We start from the raw sequence: 20,330 nt of genomic DNA, 5'->3' as shown, positions 1-20,330 counted from the left end.
CTCTCTAGTAAGCAGGGTTGTGACGTGTGAACGCTGCGCAAAATTTACACCGGTGTAAGATATATCGCAACAAAATACATCGGTGCAGCATCGATGCAAATATGTGCCGTGTGAACACCCTACACCTCCCGAGCAGGGTTAGATTTGCACCGGTTTAAGCAGCTTTCAGGGGCGACACCGCTATAACTTTGTACCGTGTGAACGCTCTACCGGGGCAGCCCCGGTGCTACACCGGAGTAAAAGTTGCCGTGTGAACACCCCTTTACTCACCTGTTGCCAATTAACCAAATTCGGGTTTTTTTAGCATTACACAACTTTTTTAGTCTTTTGTTGACCCTGTCCCAACTTTTTTGAAACGTGTTGCTGACATCAAATTCAGAATGAACAAATATTTTTCAAAAAACAATAAAATTTCTCAGTTTCAACGTTTGATATGATGTCTTTGTACTATTTTCAATGAAACACAGGGTTTCCATGATTCGCAAATCTTCACATTCTGTTTTTACTTATGTTTTACACAGTGTCCCTGCTTTTTTGGAATTGGGGTTGTAAATGCTTTGCCTTTCACAACATTCTATTCCCAAAAGGCAATGTTGGGAAAAAATCTTTACACAAAGATTTTCTTGCTTCTGTAGTTTTTTTTTAACTGTTGTTCCATGTCGGGACCCTTCATGTAGCTAATGCTAGGCCACAAAGCTGCACCGTCACGCCAGTCGTTTCAAGGAATTTTGTACAGATCATAACCGCTAATAAACTCTAATTTCTGTGTATATCTATCCTTCGCTTCTTTCTGACTAAGGATTATCCAAGTAATCTGGTAGCAGAGCTTTTTTAGCTGTAGTTTTATCTGAACAACACCAACAGACCCCAGACCTGTTCACTTGGCTTCAGTCTGTGAACAATGTTCATTTGTCCCCCAGGTGTGGGGTAGCGACGGTTGCCAACGTAAATGTGACGTCAGTGCAGTGCAAGGGGTCTACTGGTGGTCTTTATGAGAGAACTCTCACTTTATTACACATCATTAAAGTTTATGAAAAAGAAAACAGCAAAGAAATGACAGACTATTATTGGATTGATTTATTTGTTTGTTTGTGTTGTTAACACTGCTCTGTTTAATCAGAAGCCCCTGGACACTGGGGGGGGGGGGGAGGGGGGGGTGAAACTACACAGCCGCTTCCGGATTTAAAAACGACCATGTGACCGCCGACGCACCCGCTATGTCTACGTCATCGGAGAAGGCGTGTCCCTTTAAAGAGCGTGCCGGTCCGAGCGCGAGGATTGTACGCTCCGATTCAAAACTCCAAGTCCCGCCCACACATCTGCTTCTTATTGGCTCGTTTGAGCTTCAGGCACTCGGCTCTGATTGGCGGATCCTGCACCCTGTGGGCGCTGCTCATTGGCTGCTCTGGCTTTCCTTTGTGGTGGCAGTTCGCATCCGGTTCGTGAGGAGACTCAGATACACACAAAAAAGCGGAGAAAGGAATTTTAAATCTCAGAGACAAGAGCGGAAATTCGTGTTTTTATATTTTTTTACGTGAGTGTAAGAATGGGAATGGAGCAGAGAGAGTTTATTACAAACTGTAAGTGAGGATTTTAGTGTGAGGACCGAGAGCGGAACCTGAGAGGAACCATTGCTGTGCTAACAGGCTAATGCTAACCTAGTGTGTGTGTGTGTGTGTGTGTGTGTGTTGTACCGGGTTACTTTATACCGGGTGTGTGTGTGTGTGTGTGTGTGTCGGTCGGTCGGTCGGTGATGGCGAGCTCGGCCCTGTACGCTTGTACCAAGTGTAACCAGCGCTACCCGTTCGAGGAACTCTCTCAGGGACAGCAGCTCTGTAAGGTGAGTGAGAGAGTGAGTGAGTGAGAGAGAGAGAGAGAGAGAGAGAGATCCTGTTCCTACCTGGCATAAGTGTGTCCCAGGTGATGCGATGGTCAGCAGTCAGTGCAGGTGTGGTTGGGGTCCAGTGTGTCTCCAGTGCACTGTGATCTGATCACTGAATCCACATGTGGAGATGATGGGGGGCACGTGGCCACGTCACATCTGTAACATCACCATCACCGTGTTTTGCTGTGTCCCGGAAAACACCAGGAGGCGAACTGCCCCAGCTCCCACCTGTAGCTGCTGTTCATCAGTGAAAATGCCCTGGACACAGCTCTTCCCCACCGACCTGTGCGTCTGTTGCGTTCTGCAGGTCTGTGGATAACACGGCGGAAATGAATAGAGCAGCTGTCTGCGGCTTCTTTCATCATCTCATCTGGTGTTAGTTTCAACGTCTGTGAAGATTCTCAATCATCCAGGTCATAGTAAACTGTGGGTGGTAGAAAAGGCAACTGGACTTGCTTGAAGATTCTTGAAAACGTTTCACCTCTCGTGCAAAAGGCTTCCTCAGTTCTGTCCAAGACTCTGACTCCCTATTAGTCAGACAGAACTGAGGAAGCCTTTTGGACGAGAGGTGAAACGTTTTCAAGAATCTTCAAGCAAGTCCAGTTGCCCATTTCTACCACCCACTGTTAGTTTCAATGTTAAAAGACCATGTGATGAGAATATCTGAACCAGTTTGTACAGGTACATGAGGAGGATCTACACCACATTTCAGCCTGAAAATAAAAATAGCAGGAGACTGAGGGAGTGAATGTGTGTGACGGCCTTTCTCCAGCAGGAAAATCTGCGTATAAAATCTGTGTGGAGGGATAAATGTCTCGACTGTACACTTCTGATCCGATCACACAGGACACACACATGCCAGGTGTGAACGGGGTGTGTAGATGTGAGTGCGTGTTTTTCTGGCTGTGTGTGTATGTCTCCTCATGGAGCTCAAACTACACACCTTCACTGTGTGTGTGTGTATATGCAGGAGTGTCGGATCGCCCATCCCATAGTGAAGTGCACATACTGTAGAACGGAGTTTCAACAGGAGAGGTAAAACACACACTGTCTGTCACTCAGCAGTAAAGAACATCAGAGAGTTGAAATTGTACATGACCATGAAGACAGCACAATATCACTGTGTGTGTGTGTGTGTGTACGCACATACACCAGTCAGTGACTTCACACTTGTGCTGTTGCTTCCACAGTGTGGTCTGTTCTACAGACAGTGTCTGATATCTGGTGTGTTGATGTTAAGGGCCACAACACTGTTGTCTGTAGCCATGTTATAAACAGTGTGATTAGTGATGCTGTTTATTCAGACGCACACACAGTGTGTTGGAGCATCTCACAGCACTGTGATTGGCTTACGCATTACAGAACTGTAACACAATTCCTTTATAATACACACTGACGTGAACATGCTGATGGAGTCATGACCAACATCTGAGTTCCTGCTGAGCGTGCATGCTACCGGTATACACACAAATAAAAATAATACTGTGTGTGTGTTTCACTACAGCAAAACCAACACCATTTGCAAGAAATGTGCACAGAATGTCAAACAGTTTGGAACAGTAAGTTTTTCTCTGCACCTGTGTGGGGGGGATGATTGAGTATAGACTGTGATGTACTGAACACGATCTTGTTAACTGTCGTGTGTCTGTGTGTGTGTGTGTAAGCCGAAGCCATGTCAGTACTGCAACATCATCGCAGCATTTATTGGGACAAAGTGTCAGCGCTGCACAAACTCTGAGAAGAAGTATGGGCCACCACAGACTTGTGAGCAGTGTAAACAGCAGTGTGCCTTCGACAGGAAGGAGGAGGGTCGGAGAAAGGTCTCTCTCTGACACACGTGTACACACACACACACCCTCACTGAATGATTTCAAAAAGGTTTAGAACACCTTGCACACACATTTCAAAACGTGTGTGTGTGTGTGTGTGTGTGTAGGTGGATGGGAAGCTGCTGTGTTGGCTCTGCACTCTCTCCTACCGACGCGTTCTACAGAAAACTAAAGAACAGCGGAAAGGCCTCGGCTCGTCTCACTCCAACTCCTCATCACTCAGCGACAAGGAACACCGTCACCATCACCGCCACAGCACCTCACACAAGTATGCACGCGCACACACTGTCACCACCACCACAGCATCTCACACAAGTACACACACTGTTACCATGACCGCCACAGCACCCCACGCAAGTGTATACATGCATGCACACACACGCTGTCACCACCACCACAGCACCTCACGCAAGTGTATACACACACACACACACACACACACACACACACACACACACACACACACACGCGCGCGCAGTCACCATCACCACCACAGCACCTCACGCAAGTGTATATACACACACACTCACACACACACACAGTCACCATCACCACCACAGCACCTCACACAAGTGTGTATATACACACACACACACACACACACACACACACACTCACCATCACCACAGCAGCTCATGCAAGTGTATACACACACGCGCGCACGCAGTCACCATCACCACCACAGCACCTCACACAAGTGTATACACACACACGCACAAGTGTATATACACACACACACAGTCACCATCACCACCACAGCAGCTCACGCAAGTGTATACACACACACACACGCGCGCGCACAGTCACCATCACCACCACAGCACCTCACGCAAGTGTATATTCACTCACACACACACTCACACACACACACACACAGTCACCATCACCACCACAGCAGCTCACGCAAGTGTATACACACACACACACGCGCGCGCAGTCACCATCACCACCACAGCACCTCACACAAGTGTATATACACTCACACACGCACACAGTCACCATCACCACAGCACCTCACGCAAGTGTATACACACACACACACACACACACACACACACACACACACACACAGTCACCATCACCACAGCAACTCACACAAGTGTACACACACACACACACACACACACACACACACACACAGTCACCATCACCACAGCAACTCACACAAGTGTACACACACACACACACACACACACACAGTCACCATCACCACAGCAACTCACACAAGTGTACACACACACACACACACACACACACACACACACACACACAGTCACCATCACCACAGCACCTCACGCAAGTGTATACACACACACACACACACACACACACACAGTCACCATCACCACCACAGCACCTCATGCAAGTGTATACACACACACACACACACACACACACACACACACACACACAGTCACCATCACCACCACAGCACCTCATGCAAGTGTATACACACACACACACACACACACACACACACACACAGTCACCATCACCACAGCACCTCACACAAGTGTATACACACACACACACACACACACACACAGTCACCATCACCACCACAGCACCTCATGCAAGTGTATACACACACACACACACACACACACACACACACACACACACACACACAGTCACCATCACCACAGCACCTCACACAAGTGTATACACACACACACACACACACACAGTCACCATCACCACAGCACCTCACGCAAGTGTATACACACACACACACACACACACACACACACACACACAGTCACCATCACCACCACAGCACCTCATGCAAGTGTATACACACACACACACACACACACACACACACACAGTCACCATCACCACAGCACCTCACACAAGTGTATACACACACACACACACACACACACACACACACACACACACACACACACAGTCACCACCACCACAGCACCTCATGCAAGTGTATACACACACACACACACACACACACACACACACACACACACACACACACACACAGTCACCATCACCACAGCACCTCACACAAGTGTATACACACACACACACACACACAGTCACCACCACCACAGCACCTCACACAAGTGTATACACACACACACACACACACAGTCACCATCACCACAGCACCTCACACAAGTGTATACACACACACACACACACACACACAGTCACCACCACCACAGCACCTCATGCAAGTGTATACACACACACACACACACACACACACACACACACACACACACAGTCACCATCACCACAGCACCTCACACAAGTGTATACACACACACACACACACACACACACACAGTCACCATCACCACAGCACCTCACGCAAGTGTATACACGCACACACACACACACACAGTCACCATCACCACAGCACCTCACGCAAGTGTATACACACACACGCACAAGTGTGTATATACACACACACACACACACACACACACACACACACACACACAGTCACCATCATCACAGCAGCTCACGCAAGTGTATACACACACACACACACACACACACACACACACACACACACACACACACACACAGTCACCATCATCACAGCAGCTCACGCAAGTGTATACACACACACACAGTCACCACCACCACAGCACCTCACGCAAGTGTATACACACACACACAGTCACCATCACCACAGCACCTCACACAAGTGTATACACACACACACAGTCACCACCACCACAGCACCTCACGCAAGTGTATACACACACACACAGTCACCACCACCACAGCACCTCACGCAAGTGTATACACACACACGCACAAGTGTGTATATACACACACACACACACACACACACACACACACACACACACACAGTCACCATCACCACAGCACCTCACGCAAGTGTATACACACACACACACACACACACACACAGTCACCATCATCACAGCAGCTCACGCAAGTGTATACACACACACACAGTCACCACCACCACAGCACCTCACGCAAGTGTATACACACACACACAGTCACCATCACCACAGCACCTCACACAAGTGTATACACACACACACAGTCACCACCACCACAGCACCTCACGCAAGTGTATACACACACACACAGTCACCACCACCACCACAGCACCTCATGCAAGTGTATACACACACACACAGTCACCACCACCACCACAGCACCTCATGCAAGTGTATACACACACACACAGTCACCACCACCACCACAGCACCTCATGCAAGTGTATACACACACACACAGTCACCATCACCACAGCACTTCACGCAAGTGTATACACACACACAGTCACCATCACCACAGCACCTCACGCAAGTGTATACACACACACACACACACACACACACACACACACACACACACAGTCACCATCATCACAGCAGCTCACGCAAGTGTATACACACACACACAGTCACCATCATCACAGCAGCTCACGCAAGTGTATACACACACACAGTCACCATCACCACAGCACCTCACGCAAGTGTATACACACACACACAGTCACCACCACCACAGCACCTCACACAAGTGTATACACACACACACAGTCACCACCACCACAGCACCTCACGCAAGTGTATACACACACACACAGTCACCACCACCACAGCACCTCATGCAAGTGTATACACACACACACAGTCACCATCACCACAGCACCTCACACAAGTGTATACACACACACACACACACACACACACACACACACACACACACAGTCACCATCACCACAGCACCTCACACAAGTGTATACACACACACACACACACACACACACACAGTCACCATCACCACCACAGCACCTCATGCAAGTGTATACACACACACACACACACACACACACACACACACACACACAGTCACCATCACCACCACAGCACCTCATGCAAGTGTATACACACACACACACACACACACACAGTCACCATCACCACAGCACCTCACACAAGTGTATACACACACACACAGTCACCATCACCACAGCACCTCACGCAAGTGTATACACACACACACACACACACACACACACACACACACACACACACACACACACACACACACACAGTCACCATCACCACCACAGCACCTCATGCAAGTGTATACACACACACACACACACACACACACACACACAGTCACCATCACCACAGCACCTCATGCAAGTGTATACACACACACACAGTCACCATCACCACAGCACCTCACACAAGTGTATACACACACACACAGTCACCATCACCACAGCACCTCATGCAAGTGTATACACACACACACAGTCACCATCACCACAGCACCTCACACAAGTGTATACACACACAGACAGTCACCATCACCACCACAGCACCTCATGCAAGTGTATACACACACAGTCACCATCACCACAGCACCTCATGCAAGTGTATACACACACACACAGTCACCATCACCACAGCACCTCATGCAAGTGTATACACACACACACACAGTCACCATCACCACAGCACCTCACGCAAGTGTATACACACACACACAGTCACCACCACCACAGCACCTCATGCAAGTGTATACACACACACACACAGTCACCACCACCACAGCACCTCATGCAAGTGTATACACACACACACAGTCACCATCACCACAGCACCTCACGCAAGTGTATACACACACACACACAGTCACCACCACCACCACAGCACCTCATGCAAGTGTATACACACACACACAGTCACCACCACCACAGCACCTCATGCAAGTGTATACACACACACACAGTCACCACCACCACAGCACCTCACGCAAGTGTATACACACACACACAGTCACCACCACCACAGCACCTCACGCAAGTGTATACACACACACAGTCACCATCACCACCACAGCACCTCATGCAAGTGTATACACACACACACAGTCACCACCACCACCACAGCACCTCATGCAAGTGTATACACACACACACAGTCACCACCACCACCACAGCACCTCACGCAAGTGTATACACACACACAGTCACCATCACCACCACAGCACCTCACGCAAGTGTATACACACACACACACACACAGTCACCATCACCACAGCACCTCACGCAAGTGTATACACACACACACAGTCACCACCACCACAGCACCTCACGCAAGTGTATATACACACACACACACACACAAACAAACAAACAAACACACACACACACAGTCACCACCACCACAGCACCTCATGCAAGTGTATACACACACACACAGTCACCACCACCACAGCACCTCACGCAAGTGTATACACACACACACAGTCACCACCACCACAGCACCTCATGCAAGTGTATACACACACACACAGTCACCACCACCACAGCACCTCATGCAAGTGTATACACACACACACACACACACAGTCACCACCACCACAGCACCTCACGCAAGTGTATACACACACACACACAGTCACCACCACCACAGCACCTCATGCAAGTGTATACACACACACACAGTCACCACCACCACAGCACCTCACGCAAGTGTATACACACACACACAGTCACCACCACCACAGCACCTCACACAAGTGTATACACACACACACACACAGTCACCACCACCACAGCACCTCACGCAAGTGTATACACACACACACAGTCACCATCACCACAGCACCTCATGCAAGTGTATACACACACACACAGTCACCACCACCACAGCACCTCATGCAAGTGTATACACACACACACAGTCACCACCACCACAGCACCTCACGCAAGTGTATACACACACACACAGTCACCACCACCACAGCACCTCATGCAAGTGTATACACACACACAGTCACCATCACCACCACAGCACCTCACACAAGTGTATACACACACACACAGTCACCACCACCACAGCACCTCACGCAAGTGTATACACACACACACAGTCACCACCACCACAGCACCTCATGCAAGTGTATACACACACACACAGTCACCACCACCACAGCACCTCACACAAGTGTATACACACACACACAGTCACCATCACCACCACAGCACCTCATGCAAGTGTATACACACACACACAGTCACCATCACCACAGCACCTCACGCAAGTGTATACACACACACACAGTCACCACCACCACAGCACCTCACGCAAGTATACACACACACACAGTCACCATCACCACAGCACCTCATGCAAGTGTATACACACACACACAGTCACCATCACCACCACAGCACCTCATGCAAGTGTATACACACACACAGTCACCATCACCACAGCACCTCATGCAAGTGTATACACACACACACAGTCACCACCACCACCACAGCACCTCACGCAAGTGTATACACACACACACACACACACACACACACACACACACACACACACACACAGTCACCACCACCACCACAGCACCTCATGCAAGTGTATACACACACACACACAGTCACCACCACCACCACAGCACCTCATGCAAGTGTATACACACACACACACAGTCACCACCACCACCACAGCACCTCATGCAAGTGTATACACACACACACACAGTCACCACCACCACCACAGCACCTCATGCAAGTGTATACACACACACACAGTCACCACCACCACAGCACCTCATGCAAGTGTATACACACACACAGTCACCATCACCACAGCACCTCATGCAAGTGTATACACACACACACAGTCACCATCACCACCACAGCACCTCACGCAAGTGTATACACACACACACAGTCACCATCACCACCACAGCACCTCACACAAGTGTATACACACACACACAGTCACCATCACCACAGCACCTCACGCAAGTGTATACACACACACACAGTCACCATCACCACCACAGCACCTCACGCAAGTGTATATACACACACACACACACACACACACACACACACACAGTCACCATCACCACAGCACCTCACGCAAGTGTATATACACACACACACACACACACACACAGTCACCATCACCACAGCACCTCACGCAAGTGTATACACACACACACACACACAGTCACCATCACCACAGCACCTCACACAAGTGTATACACACACACACACACACACACAGTCACCATCACCACAGCACCTCATGCAAGTGTATACACACACACACAGTCACCATCACCACAGCACCTCATGCAAGTGTATACACACACACACACACACAGTCACCACCACCACCACAGCACCTCATGCAAGTGTATACACACACACACACACACACACACACACACACACACACACACAGTCACCACCACCACCACAGCACCTCATGCAAGTGTATACACACACACACACACACACACACACAGTCACCACCACCACCACAGCACCTCATGCGAGTGTATACACACACACACAGTCACCACCACCACCACAGCACCTCATGCAAGTGTATACACACACACACAGTCACCACCACCACAGCACCTCACGCAAGTGTATACACACACACACAGTCACCACCACCACAGCACCTCATGCAAGTGTATACACACACACACAGTCACCATCACCACCACAGCACCTCACGCAAGTGTATACACACACACACACACACACACACACAGTCACCATCACCACCACAGCACCTCACACAAGTGTATACACACACACACACACACACACACACACAGTCACCATCACCACAGCACCTCACGCAAGTGTATACACACACACACAGTCACCACCACCACAGCACCTCATGCAAGTGTATACACACACACACACAGTCACCATCACCACCACAGCACCTCACGCAAGTGTATACACACACACACACACACACACACACACACACACACACACACACAGTCACCATCACCACCACAGCACCTCACACAAGTGTATACACACACACACACACACACACACACACACACACACACACACACAGTCACCATCACCACAGCACCTCATGCAAGTGTATACACACACACACAGTCACCACCACCACAGCACCTCATGCAAGTGTATACACACACACACACACACACACACACACACACACACACAGACAGACAGTCACCATCACCATCACAGCACCTCACGCAAGTGTATATACACACACACACACACACACACACACACACACACACAGTCACCATCACCACCACAGCACCTCATGCAAGTGTATACACACACACACACACACACACACACACACACACACACACACACACAGTCACCATCACCACAGCACCTCACGCAAGTGTATACACACACACACACACACACACACACACACACACACACACACACACACACACAGTCACCATCACCACCACAGCACCTCATGCAAGTGTATACACACACACACAGTCACCATCACCACAGCACCTCACACAAGTGTATACACACACACACACACACACACACACACAGTCACCACCACAGCACCTCACGCAAGTGTATACACACACACACACACACGCACACACACACACACACATACACAGTCACCATCACCACAGCACCTCACACAAGTGTACACACACACACGCGCGCGCAGTCACCATCACCACAGCACCTCATGCAAGTGTATACACACACACACACACACACACACACAGTCACCATCACCACAGCACCTCATGCAAGTGTATACACACACATACACAGTCACCATCACCACAGCACCTCATGCAAGTGTATACACACACACACACACACACAGTCACCATCACCACAGCACCTCATGCAAGTGTATACACACACATACACAGTCACCATCACCACAGCACCTCACGCAAGTGTATACACACACACGCGCGCGCAGTCACCATCACCACAGCACCTCACGCAAGTGTATATACACACACACACACACACACACACACACACACACACACACACACACACACAGTCACCATCACCACAGCACCTCACACAAGTGTATACACACACACACACACACACACACACACACACACACACACACAGTCACCACCACCACAGCACCTCACGCAAGTGTATATACACACACACACACACACACACACACACACACACACACAGTCACCATCACCACAGCACCTCACGCAAGTGTATATACACACACACACACACACACACACACACACACACAGTCACCACCACCACAGCACCTCACGCAAGTGTATATACACACACACACACACACACACACACACACACACAGTCACCATCACCACAGCACCTCATGCAAGTGTATACACACACACACACACACACAGTCACCATCACCACAGCACCTCACGCAAGTGTATATATACACACACACACACACACACACACACAGTCACCATCACCACCACAGCACCTCATGCAAGTGTATACACACACACACACACACACACACACACACACACACACACACACACACAGTCACCATCACCACAGCACTTCACGCAAGTGTATATATATATATATACACACACACACACACACACACACACACACACAGTCACCATCACCACAGCACCTCACGCAAGTGTATATATACACACACACACACACACACACACACACACACACACACAGTCACCATCACCACCACAGCACCTCACACAAGTGTATACACACACACACACACACACACACACACACAGTCACCATCACCACAGCACCTCATGCAAGTGTATACACACACACACACAGTCACCATCACCACCACAGCACCTCACGCAAGTGTATACACACACACACAGTCACCACCACCACAGCACCTCATGCAAGTGTATATACACACACACACACACACACACACAGACAGACAGTCACCATCACCATCACAGCACCTCACGCAAGTGTATATACACACACACACACACACACACACACACAGTCACCATCACCACAGCACCTCACGCAAGTGTATACACACACACACACACACACACACACACACACACACACACACACACACACAGTCACCATCACCACCACAGCACCTCATGCAAGTGTATACACACACACACAGTCACCATCACCACAGCACCTCACACAAGTGTACACACACACGCGCGCGCAGTCACCATCACCACAGCACCTCATGCAAGTGTATACACACACACACACACACACACAGTCACCATCACCACAGCACCTCATGCAAGTGTATACACACACATACACAGTCACCATCACCACAGCACCTCACGCAAGTGTATACACACACACGCGCGCGCAGTCACCATCACCACAGCACCTCACGCAAGTGTATACACACACACACACACACACACACACACACACACACAGTCACCATCACCACAGCACCTCACGCAAGTGTATATACACACACACACACACACACACACACAGTCACCATCACCACAGCACCTCACACAAGTGTATACACACACACACACACACACACACACACAGTCACCATCACCACAGCACCTCATGCAAGTGTATACACACACACACACAGTCACCATCACCACAGCACCTCATGCAAGTGTATACACACACACACACAGTCACCATCACCACAGCACCTCATGCAAGTGTATACACACACACACACAGTCACCATCACCACAGCACCTCATGCAAGTGTATACACACACACACACAGTCACCATCACCACAGCACCTCATGCAAGTGTATACACACACACACAGTCACCATCACCACAGCACCTCATGCAAGTGTATACACACACATACACAGTCACCATCACCACAGCACCTCACGCAAGTGTATACACACACACGCGCGCGCAGTCACCATCACCACAGCACCTCACGCAAGTGTATATACACACACACACACACACACACACACACACACAGTCACCATCACCACAGCACCTCACACAAGTGTATACACACACACACACACACACACACACACACAGTCACCATCACCACAGCACCTCATGCAAGTGTATACACACACACACACAGTCACCATCACCACAGCACCTCATGCAAGTGTATACACACACATACACAGTCACCATCACCACAGCACCTCACGCAAGTGTATACACACACACGCGCGCGCAGTCACCATCACCACAGCACCTCACGCAAGTGTATACACACACACACACACACACACACACACACACACAGTCACCATCACCACAGCACCTCACGCAAGTGTATATACACACACACACACACACACACACAGTCACCATCACCACAGCACCTCACACAAGTGTATACACACACACACACACACACACACACACACACACACACACAGTCACCATCACCACAGCACCTCATGCAAGTGTATACACACACACACACACACACACACAGTCACCATCACCACAGCACCTCACGCAAGTGTATATATATATATATATATACACACACACACACACACACACACACACACACACACACACACACAGTCACCATCATCACCACAGCACCTCACGCAAGTGTATATATACACACACACACACACACACACACAGTCACCATCACCACAGCACCTCACACAAGTGTATACACACACACACACACACAGTCACCATCACCACAGCAACTCATGCAAGTGTATACACACACACACACACACAGTCACCATCACCACCACAGCACCTCACACAAGTGTATATACATACACACACACACACACACACACACACACACACACAGTCACCATCACCACCACAGCACCTCATGCAAGTGTATACACACACACACAGTCACCATCACCACAGCACCTCACACAAGTGTATATACACACACACACACACACACACACACACACACACACAGTCACCATCACCACAGCACGTCACGCAAGTGTATATACATACACACACACACACACACACACACACAGTCACCACCACAGCACCTCACGCAAGTGTATACACACACACACACACACACAGTCACCATCACCACCACAGCACCTCATGCAAGTGTATACACACACACACGCGAGCGCACACACACACACACACACACGCGCGCAGTCACCATCACTACTGCATCTCACACAAGTACACACACTGTCACCAACACCTCATACAAGTACACACACTGTCACCAACACCTCATACAAGTACACACACATTGTTACCTTCACCACCATAGCACCTTACACAAGTGTACACACACCAGGGCTCGAATTTCATATATTTTTTTCACCAGACAGCCGGACTAGTTCCCTTCCAAAGTAACTCGCCAACGTTTGTTCATGTATGAATTTTACTTCTGTCAAAAATAACCCAAAAGAGAGTCGTTACCATTGTTCATGACTAATGTGCATTTATTTCAAGACCTGAGTATTTTGATACTGTTGTTAAATACATAAATGAGAACAACACAGAGCACCATAATATGATATCAACAAATAATAATATATTGGAAAACCTTGCAACTTGGTGTATGAGTATTGAAAGCAAATATACTTACTATCATGACTATAGCACCCAAAATATGTCCAACATGCTTTCTGTATTTAACCATTTATGAGAGAGAAAGCATTAGCAGCTTCATATTTACTAGGAATCAACTTGAAAAAAATTAATTATTCCATAAAAATCGTATCACAGCCAAGGCCTACCCTGCTCCCACGTTTGCTTATAAGTCCTTTGTTGTTTCTCCTTCTCGTACGCTTTATCGGCGGCCTTTTTCTCCTCTTCAGACCGAGGTCGCTTTGTCCCCGTCTCTGGCGGTTTCTGTACACCTTTCAGAAAATTCCACATCGCAACGTAGCTTTGGCAGATGTAGATGTAAACAACAACAAAAACACGTGTTTAAATGGGCGATAATGTGGCCACATCTATTGAATCTGATAACGTGATTACCGCGATATTCAACGAGATGCGTTATATGCATGCGCAGTAGTGAAAAAAACGACAGCCTGACTCGTACACGATGTGATTTGGAATTCTTCGGTATTTTCCGTCCTGCCGATAAACACATCGATTAACACAGACACGGCACGCACTTAATATGTGGTGGCTTTAGTTGACGGTGTGTCTGAATTAGGGCTGTGCGATATGGGAAAAAATTAATATCCCGATACATTTTGTCCATTTCACGATATATTTAAATCTCCTCCAAAGGACCCCATGAAATCTAACTTTTACTCTTTACTGTTTTCACTACAATCCCTGCAGATTAAATAACATTCTTGGTTAACTTTACAGGTGGTTTTCAGTACATTTTCCTTTTTTTATGTTAGTGATTAATCACAATTGAGTTGAAATAAGACTGTTGAATAAAAACAAAGATGTTGCACAAACTGAAAAAACAATCTTGAAAATTGCAACATATGGGGTGGCTTTGGAGAACGAGGCCGCTATGGTCATTTGTTTAGCTTGTGGGCAAGTAGTTCGGAGTTTAAGAGACTCTTCGTACTGTACCGGGTGAGTTTTCAGGTGATGGAACATATTTGTCGTGCTGCTGCCTTTTGTGGTGACAGGCTTTTTTTGCACACTTTACAAATTGGCATTTGCTGTTCCATGTCCTCCTCCCGATATCCAAAAAAAATGCCAGATAACTGACCCCTTACTAGTTCTTTTAGGAACCAAATCGTCCGCTTCCATTTTTAATTTGTCGCTGAATTTGACAGAGCTTACACGGTAGCCTATGCAACACCAGCGATTGCACGAACTGAGTCAGCGCTGTAAACCGAAACTAGAAAATCTTCCCGCAAGTTCCTTTCAGCACCTGGATGTCGCCCGGGACTGGTTGGCGAGTGTGTGACTTTTTTTTTTTTTTTTTTTTTTACCCTTAGGCAGCCTCTCACGTTACTGCCTGAGGGACAGGGAGAAAACCACCGGAAAAGGTTTTAAACAAACACAAAACAAATGCAAGTCGGCAGATGACCATAAAATACTCGATAGTTACGATATAATAATTTTATGTATCTCACACAGAATTTTCGGAGATATATCTAGTATATTCGATATATAACACAGCCCTAGTCTGAATCTTCGTTTCATATGTTTTTTTATTTTCAACTAGCCAGCCGGGCTGCCTAGTGACAGGAATTACCCGCCAAATGACAAATTAAGTCGCCTCGGGCGACCGGACCACCGTGAATTTCGAGCCCTGCACACACATGCAGTCACCGCCACAGCACCTCACGCAAGTGTACGTACACATGTGCGCGCACAAAAACAAAAAAATCACTGCCACACCACCTCATACGAGTATAGTGCTGTGTCCCAGGCTGACTTTGACGACACTGTTGTAATGATCATGCAGTGGTTTTATTTTTTGTCATTACAAAATACATTTTTTTAACACTTTTTTTTTAATTGTAATTCAGTGTCCTCTCATTCAGTGGGATCTCAGGTTTTGCCTCAGATCGTGAATTTATTGTTTTAGGACTACTAGTGATTTATATCAGTGTGCATAAAGTTACATCTATTGAACATTAGTGTGTGTGTGTGTGCGCGTGCAGGCTGAGCAGCAGTTTGAGTCCGGAACAGGAGCAGCGACTGTGGGAACAGAGGTGAATTTTCTGTCTCCCTCTCTGTACACACACACACACACACACACACACACACACACACACCCTCTGTGTTCCAATCCTGTCTGTAACACCTCCCCTTGTCCACTTTCTGTGTGACATTGATGAGGGTGTGTTGGGACAAGTATTAGAGAATTGTGGGCAGTGGTGTTGCCATGGACACTCAGAGACAGGAGGTTATGTTGTCATAGTAACAGTGTTTTTATTGTCGTCTCTAGCCATAAATCATCATCCATTCAGAAAGAAACGCCAAAGAAGAAACCCAAACTGGAGCTGAAACCATCCAATGGAGACAGGTGGGTGTGTGTGTGTGTGTGTGTGTGTGTGTGGTTTGAATCCTCTCTCTTCCCATGTCTCTGTGTCTGTCTCTACAGTAGCTCTATCGCTCAGTCGATGGACTCAGGTGGGACGGATAACTTCATCCTGATCAGTCAGCTGAAAGAGGAAGTGATGTCACTGAAGAGGCTGCTGCAGCAGAGAGACCAGACCATCCTTGAGAAGGACAGGAAGGTACACTCATGCATACATGCGCACACACATTGTGTATATATTCACTACCAGTTAAGTTTGTACACCCTTTCTAATTCTGTGTTTTTTTGTTTTTTCTTTATTTTTATTAATTAAGTCACTTCATGTCTTAAAGTAATGATGGATGTTGTTTCTCCTTACTTAGTTGTTCGGTTCTTGATATGGATTACTACAGTTGTGGAATAGATAGATAGAGAGATAGAAAATGATTGAGTGGAGCCACTTTATCACTTTTTTTCATAAATGCCCTACATAGTAATTAACATGTTTATAATCACTGCACTGTGTAATGCTGTCAGTAAACAACGTGACACTACAGTAAACAAACTACATACTACATTAAACTACATACTACAGTAAACTACGCTTGCCCTCACTGCACTATTCTCCAGTAAAGTGCACACTACGGTAAAGTACACTACCTTATACTACACTGCAGTAAACTACATCAAGTTTATTCAAATCAAGTTTATTTGTACAGCGCTTTTAACAATAAACATTGTCGCAAAGCAGCTTTACAGAATTTGAACGACTTAAAACATGAGCTAATTTTATCCCTAATCTATCCCCAATGATGAAGCCTGTGGCGACGGCGGCAAGGAAAAACTCCCTCGGACGACATGAGGAAGAAACCTCGAGAGGAACCAGACTCAAAAGGGAACCCATCCTCATTTGGGCAACAACAGACAGCCTGACTATAACATTAACAGTTTTAACAGGTATAACCCTCAACTGTCCTCATGGGGCCGTCCTTCACAGGAGCGGTGCGATAAAACTCCGACCAGACACAGGGCACCAGGATGGATCAAGCAGGTCTGAGGGGCAGAAGAGGCCAGCATCTCAATCCCAGGATCAACATGCAACTCGGAGGGTTACAAACAAACAAACTCTCTGAAAATTTCTACCTTTTTGTTGAGCTCGGGGAACAGACACAGTCTCGATGTAGTGGGCCCTGAGTGACGACTCTGTGCAGCTAGCAGACAGTCGGTTTAGCCTGTTCGTCTGCTCCCTGGCCTTGGCTCTGGATTGTCAGAAATTAACTAGGCCTGTTCTGAGACTATGACCTATGCTGCAGGAAATGAGAGCAGCACCTTCCCGAGTGGGATGGATACCGTCCTGCCCTAACAGGCCAGCAGTGCCCTCAAAATTAGCCCAATTATCTATAAAGCCCACACTGTTTTCAGAGCACCACCTGGACAGCCAGCAGTTCAGTGACCATAACCTGCTGTAAGCTACATCGCCACGCCGCATTGGGATGGGGCCAGAGCATACTACAGCATCGGACATCGTCTTCGCTAATTTAAACACCTCTACAAAGTTACTCTTAGTAACCTCAGACTGACAAAGGCGTATATCATTAGCTCCTGCATGGATAACTATCTTTGAGAACCTGTGCTTGCCTAGGACCCTAAGATTACCTGCTATGTCCGGCGCCCTGGCTCCCGGTATATACCTGACTAAAGCTGCTGGTGCCCCTAAAGGCTGAGCTAATTTCACGTGCCGTATGATAGAGTCCCCTATAACCAGAGCTCTTTCAGGTTTCTCAGTGGGTGCATCACTAAGGAGAGCAAACCTGTTCGACACGTGACGCGGAGAGGAGTGGTGCTCCCGTGGGCGAGCCTCAGCGGTAGCTTTGGCTCTACGCTTATGCCG

At 47.9% G+C, this 20,330-nt stretch overlaps 1 protein-coding gene across 2 annotated transcripts in view; it reads left to right on the top strand.

Moving 5' to 3' along the window:
- The first annotated feature begins 1,426 nt into the window (after window positions 1-1,426).
- Window positions 1,427-20,330, top strand: part of fam76b (family with sequence similarity 76 member B) — a 44,372-nt gene continuing 25,468 nt past the window's right edge. Inside the window, exons 1-9 of one of the 2 annotated variants that reach the window (XM_060912222.1) lie at window positions 1,427-1,840; window positions 2,856-2,920; window positions 3,390-3,444; window positions 3,550-3,705; window positions 3,822-3,982; window positions 17,409-17,459; window positions 18,081-18,131; window positions 18,368-18,445; window positions 18,524-18,659. In XM_060912222.1, coding sequence (XP_060768205.1) covers window positions 1,754-1,840; window positions 2,856-2,920; window positions 3,390-3,444; window positions 3,550-3,705; window positions 3,822-3,982; window positions 17,409-17,459; window positions 18,081-18,131; window positions 18,368-18,445; window positions 18,524-18,659 — 840 coding nt within the window. In that variant the 5' untranslated portion in view covers window positions 1,427-1,753. The remainder of the gene's footprint in view (window positions 1,841-2,855; window positions 2,921-3,389; window positions 3,445-3,549; window positions 3,706-3,821; window positions 3,983-17,408; window positions 17,460-18,080; window positions 18,132-18,367; window positions 18,446-18,523; window positions 18,660-20,330) is intronic. The other variant, XM_060912223.1, reaches the window with a different exon arrangement.

The sequence above is a fragment of the Neoarius graeffei genome, chromosome 28, assembly GCF_027579695.1.
Source record: "Neoarius graeffei isolate fNeoGra1 chromosome 28, fNeoGra1.pri, whole genome shotgun sequence".
Lineage (NCBI taxonomy): Eukaryota > Metazoa > Chordata > Actinopteri > Siluriformes > Ariidae > Neoarius > Neoarius graeffei.
Note: the sequence above shows the minus strand (reverse complement) of the source record. Positions and strands in the feature narration are given on the sequence as shown.